At 39.9% G+C, this 9,335-nt stretch overlaps 1 protein-coding gene across 9 annotated transcripts in view; it reads left to right on the top strand.

Moving 5' to 3' along the window:
- The first annotated feature begins 676 nt into the window (after positions 1–676).
- The window catches only part of EPB41L5 (erythrocyte membrane protein band 4.1 like 5), a 139,098-nt gene continuing 130,439 nt past the window's right edge, over positions 677–9,335 (top strand). For 3 of the 9 annotated variants that reach the window (XR_013447081.1, XM_078070667.1, XM_078070668.1), the window contains exons 1-2: positions 678–905; positions 8,403–8,590. Coding sequence is in view for 7 of the 9 variants with exons in the window: in XM_078070667.1 (XP_077926793.1) it covers positions 8,411–8,590 (180 nt within the window). In the remaining 2 variants the exon portion in view is untranslated. Of the gene's footprint in view, positions 906–1,186; positions 1,431–8,402; positions 8,681–9,335 lie in introns of those variants that run through there. The other 6 variants (XM_078070666.1, XM_036079631.2, XM_036079635.2 and 3 more) reach the window with 5 other exon arrangements.

Below are 9,335 nucleotides of genomic sequence, written 5' to 3'. Positions count from 1 at the left end.
CTGCTTTGATTTTTCTCTATCATTTAGCACTGCCTAACATAGCATTTGATTTTACTTATTTATCTCATTTATTTTCTGTCTCCCCAGCTAGTACTTAACCAGCATGAGGGATTTTTGTCTGTCTTGATTATTTGCTGTATCTCCAGTGTCTAGAAAACAGCCTGGCCCATAATAGGCAATTTCACAAATTATCTGTGGAAAGAACGGATGAAATGTTCCCTGGTCACAGAGGATCTCCTTGACCACTCTATGTTAAACAGAAATCTATTTCCCGTTCCTTTTTTTTTCTTCATGATACCACTATTTGATATGTATTTGTTACCGTCTTTCTCCTCACTACAATGAAAGTTCCTCTAACAATGGGGCACTAAAGATTGCTGAGTGAATTAATTTCTCGAACAAATGGATAAATGAATCTAGCAGCACCTGATGCTGGGCTCAGCGCTAAGCTACCTTTGGGATGGGACTAATTTGGGGGCTCTCCGCGGGCGTGCACCCCCTCCCAAGGAGGAGTCTGATAAACAGGGCTGGATTGCGGCAGCGCCCCTTTAAACCAGCCCGGGACGCCGGGCCGTTAGCACTGGTGGCAGATTCGGCAGGGCCTGGCATCGCCGATTTAACCCGAGTCTCACCCAGTCCGGCGATTTCCGGGGCGGTGTCATTGCCCATTTAAGAGCAGAGCGCCCCGCCCCCGAGGGCGGAGCCTAGAGGGGGCTTTAAGGGGCGGGCCGGCGGACGGCTGGGGTCCTTCAGAGGATTAGCGCAGGGTGGGCGCGCGCCTCAGGCCGCCATTTCTTGGCGTCTCCAGAGGAGTCGCCCCCTGTTCAGTCGCTCTCGGGACCTCTACCCTCGCGTCGCCGGCTCTCCGCGTCGCCTTAGCTACTGCGCCTCCGTCCCCAGCCCAGGTAAGCGCGAGGCCCAGTGGCCCCGGCCGCACTGCCCAAGTACCGGGCTCGGTCCACGCCCCGCTTCCCCTCACCGCTCCGGGGACCCATTCTGGCTGGCGTCGGGGCTCTGTTCTCCCGGCCTCGCCCGGGACGCTCCGGCTCCCGCTGCTTCCCCGGCCCGCCGGCAAAATATTAAACCTGCCGGGAGGGGAGGGGCGGTGGCGGCCAATGGGGCCGGGCCGCTGAGTTTCGGGCGATACTGGGCGGCGCGGCCGGAGCGGCGAGCCGGGGGTGAGGCGGGTTAATGTTTGCCGGCCCGACCCCTGCCCGTTCCTGGCCATGACTCCCTCCCGAGCAGCCGGGGGTCGCCCTTCACTAAGAGGTCTCGGCTCAGCTGTCTGGTTGGCGAGGGGGATGCGGCAGGTCAAGGGATAAAACCCACCGTGGTTCGTGTCACGGTCTTAAAACAAAAACCCGAGTGGACTTTTGTGGTTGGTTCGCGTTGGACTGAAACTTCAGCCACTTGGAAATTGTGAGAGGCAGGTGGGTTCCCAGCAATGGCGGGATCCAAAGGATCCTCCCCCGCCCCCACCCGTGACTCTGGGCGTGTTAAGGTTGGGGTTTTTCGGTGTGTAAACATTAATTGTACCTGTCACTATCGTTATGGTTACTAAATCTCATGAGTTTTAGCTAAGAGCGAGAAGACCCAGGTCTTTTAAACCTTTTGACAACATTTTAAATTGATATCAGGAGTATTTTTTTAAGAATTAGGGGGAAAATTACCCATAACTCCATTTCTGACGTTGCTAAAACATTGCTGAACCCTGCTTAACATAGTGGATTATTAGTACACGTAAGCTAGTTTGCAGGGTTTTCTTTTTATAGGTAAGCTTCATTAGAAAATGATATGTATTACTTCTGTTGAGTTACTCTCCTGCGGACGTTTTCTGTGTTGGGATTAGTGAGGCCAAAGATATTAATATCTATGGCACTTGCTGTATATTGGTATATTGCTTTATCAAAAAGCAATTGCCTACCAAAGAATGTGGCCACCCGTTACATACGAGAGTATACACATTTCATGACAAACTTGAGTTTTAGATATATACTTAAAAAAAAACCTTCAGTTAATCTAGGTAGTAAATGGATTATTTCAGTTTGCATTTTTATGATTGTAAAGAATACCTTTCTTTATAGAGAAAAATGAGAAATCACAGATTAAAAACGCATTAAAAGAAAAAAACAAAAACAAAAAAACAGGGCACCTGGGTGGCTCAGTTGATTAAGCGACTGCCTTCGGCTCAGGTCAAGATCCCGGAGTCCCAGGATCGGGATCGGGGTCGGGATCGAGTCCCGCATCGGGCTCCCTGCTCAGCGAGGAATCTGCTTTTCCCTCTGACCCTACCCCCTCTTGTGCTCTCTCTCACTCAGTCTCGCTCTCAAATAAATAAAATAAAATCTTTAAAAAAAAAAACAAAACAAAAAAACCATGTACACCTACTCTCTGAGAATTCCACTGTATCATTTTAGTGTCAGACAAGTTCTTTATTGAGTGCCTAATATGCTGATTGCCGTGCTAGCTAGGTCATCTTGCTGAATGAGTCAGACCAGATCCTTGAGTCTTAGTGGGGAAGTACCCAGTAAAAAAAATAATTAAACAATTGGGTATTTAATTACAGTTTTGGTAAATGTTATAAAAAAGAGTCTAAGGGTACTAAAAGGAGCACCTAATTTAGACTCAGGAGTCAGGGAATGCTTTTCTGAGGAAATGAGAGAGAGGTGAAGTGGAAAGAGAGCATTCCAGAAAGATGGAACAGCCCCCCCCCCCCCCAAAAAAAAGGTCCACAGTTAAAAAGATTGTTGGATTGAGCTGAAGGGATACTGGAGCAGAGTGAACAGCTGGGAGTGGTCTGCCTGAAGGGTCTGGCAGGTAGGAGGAGTTGGATCCAGAGCAAGACCATTAAAGATTTTTTAACTGGGATCAGATTTGTGGTTGCTAAAAATCCACTGCTGTAGCATTTAGAATGAAAGTGGTAGTGGGGGATGGAGAAAGAGTGAATATGGGAAAACTTTTTTTCTTTTAACAATTTTTTTTTTTTTTAAAAAGGCTCCATGTCCACATGGAGCCTAACGCAGGGCTTAAACTCATGACTCTGAGATCAAGACCTGAGCTGAAATCAAGAGTCGGATGCTCAACTGACTGAGCCATCCAGGTGTCACTTAACAATTTTTAAAAAACTCCTTTGGCACATTCATATATTCTTACTAAAGAGGACTTAAGTACCTCCACATGACCCTCTCCAGAGATAACCTCACTTAACAGCTTGCACGTCTTAGTTGGCCTTCGGCTCAGGTCATGATCTCAGGGTCCTGGGATTGAGCCCTACAGAGCCCCACATCGGGCTCCCTGCTCAGCGGGGAGTCTGCTTCTCCCTCTCCCTCTGCCTCCTCCTCCGCTCATGCTCTGTTTCTGCCTCTCAGTCTTAAAAAAAAAAAACAACAGTTTGCATGTCTTAGTCCTTTTGTGTATACGAGGGATAAAGCTTACCACTTTTCTCTGATTTCATTTTTCACTTAGAAATTTTGTCGGTGTCTAAGTCAATTGTATTTAAAAAACAGCTGTGTTGTATACCATTTGATGTACCATAATTTGTTTAACTACTTGCATGTTGATGGACATATTTAAAATTTAAAATTATGCCCTGAAAATCCTTACTTCTACAACTTGGATCACATCCTATTTCTTAGGATATCCTACCAAAAATACAATTGCTGAGTGAAAGTGTAGGCACATTAACATTTTTGATAGTGTGGTTAAATCCTCCAAAGAGGACAGTGTAGGGTGATTGTTTTTCCCATATCCTTTCACTGGTAGAATTCTCGCCTGCCCATATCCTTTTCAACATTGGCTATCTTGAGTCTTAAATGACCATATCTTTTTTTGTTTGTTTGTTTAAAGATTTTTAAAATTTTTATTTATTTGACAGAGAGAGAGTCAGTGAGAATAGGGAACACAATCAGGGGAGTGGGAGAGGGAGAAGCAGGGATCCCGATATGGGGCTTGATCCCAGGACGCTGGGATCATGACCTGAGCCGAAGGCAGATGCTTAATGACTAAGCCACCCAGGTGCCCGATAATATCTTATTTTTTAAATTTAGATTTCCTTTGTTATTGTTGAGGTCAAACATTATTTTGTACATATTTTCATTTCTACTCTCTTTTAGAACTTGTTTCTTCATATCTTGCCCTTTTTTTCTGTTGCATTATCTTAATGGTTTGTGATAGTTCTTTATTAAACTGCATATTAATCCTTTAAAAAATTTTAAAAGCTCTTTAATATATTGTCTCCTTCTAGTACTTTATCATTTCTTTGATTAAATTCTTAGTCCATCTGAAATTTATTTTCATGTAAGTTGCTTTTATATTCTGTAAAAAGAAGTTGTTTGTGGCATTGGGTTTTATGGTTCAAAATACACAGTTATTAAATTTTTTTTTTTTTTTAAGATTTTATTTATTTATTTGACAGAGAGACAACGAGAGCAGGAACACAAGCAGGGAGAGTGGGAGAGGGAGAAACAGGCCTCCCGCGGAGCAGGGAGCCTGATGCGGTGCTCTATCCCGACCTGAGCTGAAGGCAGACGCTTAACAACTGAGCCACCCAGGCGCCCCCATAGTTATTAAATCTTAAAGAAGCTTTGTTTTTCCTTAGCAGGTTAACTCTACTTGCGTAATGAATTTTTATTTTCAAGGTACAAGATAAGGTGAAAGTCAGAAAACTTGTTTTATAGTTCATTTGCTTCCTAGGAATCACAGTTGTAGTGCATTTTGAACATGATTTTCCCTTAGAAAAACTTTTATTTTGGAAAAATTCAAGTAGTCAGAAGAGTATAATGAATCCCCATGTACCCATCATGCTCCAACAATGGCCACTTATCTGGGCAATTTATTTAGTTTCTATCCCCACTTTACTTTAATACCACTATTTTATCTAAAAGAAAAATGGCAGTAATTCCTTGGTTATAAACAATCCAGTCAGTGTTCAAATGTGTGCCAAATTTATGTCCTTAGGAAGTTCAAATGACAACTGTCATGGCTTTGCTAGCTTACCTAATTACATAGCAATATGCATACTTGTAAAATGAGGATATAATCCTCAATTTATAGCAATTGAATTTTTTATTACGTTGATATTATTCCAGTATTTCAGCTTTTATTTTCATCATGTTTATAAATGCATCTAATTTAAATTTTATTATTATTTTTATTATCTTTTTTCTTTTTTGATCGAGATTGAGAGAGAGAGAGAGAGAGAGAGAGAGAGAGAAAGAAAACAGGTGAGCAGGGTGAGAGGGAGAGAGACTCCTAAGCAGGCTCCACAGTGCAGAGCTGATGTGGGTCTCAGTCTCACAATCTCAAGATCATGACCTGAGCTGTAATCAAGAGTCGGAAGCTTAACCAATTGAGCCACCCAGGCACCCCACTGTCTGGTTATACAAGACCTCTATTATACGTGTAACAACAAATGTGTGACTTTTTTTTTTTTTTTTTTTAAGATTTTATCTATTTAGAGAGAGAGAGAGACAGCATGAGCGGGAGGGGTAGAGGGAGAAAGAGAATTCCAAGCAGACTCTGCACTGAGCGCAGAGCAACACGGGGCTCAATCTCAGGACCCCAAGATCTGAGCTGAAACCAATAGTCGGACGCTCAAACGACTGCACCTCCCTGGCGCCCCAACAAATGTGTGACTTTAAAATTTCCTATATTTTGAAATAATATTAGACTTATGTGGAAGTTACAGTAGTAGAGTTCCCATATACCTTTGACTTAGCTTCCCCCAATGATAATATCAGACAACTTAAAAAAAAATTTGAATTAGGATCTAATGTAGGTGCATTGTGATTGATGGATATGTATTTTAAGTCTGTTTTAATCTGTAGTTTTCTTTGCATTTCTTTTTCCCCCTTGCAATTTGTTGAGTAAACTGAAGTAAGTTTTTAAAAAAACAAATTTATCATGTATGTTTTGTGCTTGTATTTTCATTCAGACTCTTTTTAGCTATGATCTTTGATGATTTATCTCTAAAATACAAGTTTTACATGAATTGTTCTGTGGTGAGATAGAAAGAGAGACCAAGATTTGGAATCAGAAAAATCGGAGTTTGATTCTTTTTTTTAAATTTTTTTTTTTAATGTCTTCATTATTTACTAAATAATGGACCTGGCCAGTGGTTTCATTTATCGGACCCTTAGTTTACTCATCAAAATAAAACAGTATTTTGGGGAGTTTTTCTGTGAAGCAAGTAAGATTATTTAGTTACCATTTGTTGTACTTGATGAAATGTTCTGGGTGGTTGGCTATTCAAAATAGGAATTATGTCTTCAGGAGCTTAAGATAAATGAGACAGACATGTAAATAAATAATTAAAATCTGATTAGTGAAACAGTAAAATATATTTTCAAGTTTCAGTGGAAGTGTGATGATGGAAGTGACTAACTCTTTGGTTATCAGAGAACGTTTCTCAGGGGAGATACAGGTAGAGTTGAGTTAAATAGATAGGGAGTCTCTGACACATGGGCTTTCCACATCTGGTGTAACAAGTACCTTTCTTAGGCAGCTGTAACGAGAATGGATAGCAAAGTGCAAAAGGAGCAATGTCTGAAGAGAAACCTGAAAAGAAAGAGACTGCAGCCAGATGTTATATATGAGTGCTTTGTAAACTGAAAAGGGATCTAAAATTTTATTTTCTTAGGATTTAAGTAGATGAACATACATCTTGTCCTTTGTTCATAATTTTGTCCATATTTTACTCAATTATGTAGGAATATCCATATGTGTGATACGTGTATGATCTTCGTATGATCTTCAATTTATAGGCACTTATTTTTTAATGTGCTGGTATTTATTTTTAAATTAGTTTTTATTTTAATCAAGTTTATAATGTATCTAGTTGAGTCACCTAATCTGAAGGCTTCTTTTGAAAAATAGCACTCTGCTGAGTTCTGTCCTCAAGACAAACACTTTCACATTTTAAGTAACATGCTTTTATTGTCACTTCTTGATATTTGGTTTCAGGAATTATCTGTTGAATTCCAACTTGGCAAGATGAGGAATTGGCTCTCTGCATCTACCTCTGTTATATACCTCCTCTTACAGTTACTTTATAGTTATGGTTAGATCAATATTTAGTGTTTATAGTATTATGAATATTTAAACTATTAGCTAAGTCATGTAGTATACTGTGATTACTTTCCCTTTTCTGCTCAACTTCTTGTTTTCTCTGGAATTAATCCTTGTCTTTAACTTATTTTTCTCATTCTCTTATTTGCATAAATTAAACATTAGGTTAGCAAGATAGTTTTTATGGTGTTACCATTTGTGTTTGCTGTATTTTTAAAATTACTAAACTAGGGGCACCTGGGTGGCTCAGCTGGTTAAGCTCTGCCTTCAGCTCACTTCTGCTTAGTGGGGAGCCTGCTTCTCCCTCTCCTTCTGCCTGCCGTTCCTCCTGCTTTTGTGCTCTCTCTCAGTCAAATAAATAAATAAAATCTTAAAAAAAATAAAAAAATAAGATTACTAAACCTATTTAATTATTTTGATTAAACTTAACATTCTTCTTTTTTTTTTTTAAAGATTTTATTTATTTAACAGAGAGAGACACAGTGAGAGAGGGAACACAGCACAGGGAGAGGGAGAGGGAGAAGCAGGCTCCCCGCCGAGCAGGGAGCCCAATGCGGGGCTCAATCCCAGGACCCTGGGACCATGACCTGAGCCAAAGGCAGACGCTTAACGACTAAGCCACCCAGGCACCCCTAAACTTAACATTCTTAATAAAGATAAGAAGTGGCCTTAAAATAATTTAACATTATAAAGAATTGATTCTATTAAATAGCAATTAAAAATCTTTAAATAATAGAATATTTAATAAAAACATAATATTTGAATTATATTTGTATTTTAGCTGAGATAGGTGATTATTTGTTTATTTATTTTTTAAGATTTTATTTTTAACCAATCTCCACACCCAGTGTGGAGCTCAAACCTACAACCCTGAGATCAGGAGTCGAGTGCTTCACCCACTGAACGAGCCAGGCGCCCGTTTTTGTATTTTTATTGTGATTGCTCAGAAAAGAAATGGAACTTTTTAGGAATGTTATGATCATCAAAGGATAAGTTAGCGTATGGATTGTCTCCTAATGTTTGTAGAGATATACGGCAATTGTACATCAAATTCATTGACCCAGAAGGCCTGATAAACTTCATAAATGTTCGTTGTCTATCAGCTTCTTATAAAATAGACCAGTAAGTTTAGAAATGCTGTAAGTCATAGCTCTGTTGTATATAAAAGTTTTCAAAAACTGTGAGTTAAAGTAGCTAGTTTTAATTATGTTTTTCAAATTTACTTGCTCCTTTTAATAGTATGTCTGTAATGGCCATAGGATTTTACTACATAACACCATTTGTCTGCACATTGTGGGGAGTCTGCTAATACCTTTTTCTCTCTCTGGTTTTATTAGTGACAAAAATGCTGAGCTTCTTCCGTAGAACACTTGGGCGTCGGTCAATGCGTAAACATGCTGAGAAGGAACGACTCCGAGAAGCTCAGCGAGCTGCCACACACATTCCTGCCGCTGGAGACTCTAAGTCCGTCATCACATGTCGGGTGTCTCTTCTGGATGGTACTGATGTTAGTGTGGACTTGCCGGTATGTAGGTCCTGCTGAGCGTTTGCAGATTCTATATGAGACCACTTTCTTCATTTGAACTTTCTACTGGTAACTTCCTGAGGAAATTAGGTAATATGGGTTAATGTGGATCAGGCACTGTAACATTGAGGTACATGGATCAAGATACCCAGCATGATAATATTTCTCTGGGATTAATGGAAGTTACCTGAAATATTTAAATGATAGGGTAGTTATTGGCACAGATCATTTGTGAATTTATGTGTGTTCTTTATGATGGCAGTACATAGGGTACTCTAGTGGATTTCTCACAATCCCTGTTGAGCAATTATTAAAACAATGAGCATATTTGGGAATAATGATACATGTATACTATACGATTTTTAATTCTCTATATTCTTCTTTAATTTTCAAAACACTCCTCCCTTTTCCTTAAAACATATTTCTTCAACATTTTTAGTGTGCTTGCAGAAATTTTAATGAAATGGAGTAAAAGGACTTCATACTCCTCAGCTCTGACTGTTTATCTCTTTGCTTCCAAAGTAGTTTGCAGAGGAGGTTTTTTATACACTGTAATCTTTATTTTAAGACAGGATGTTGTGATTTTATTAAAATTTTAGGTGGTTTCTTTTTGTAGGTATGAATGTATAATTATAGCTCACGATGTGAAACAGTCTGATATATTTGAAAAGGGTTAACTTATGCCTTTTTGAGGGGGAAGAGAGGTAGTTATATGGTTTGGGGTGCAGTTGAGTTTCTGAGCTAT

The sequence above is a fragment of the Halichoerus grypus genome, chromosome 4 (genome assembly GCF_964656455.1).
Source record: "Halichoerus grypus chromosome 4, mHalGry1.hap1.1, whole genome shotgun sequence".
Lineage (NCBI taxonomy): Eukaryota > Metazoa > Chordata > Mammalia > Carnivora > Phocidae > Halichoerus > Halichoerus grypus.
This window is presented reverse-complemented; position numbering and strand designations above follow the sequence as displayed.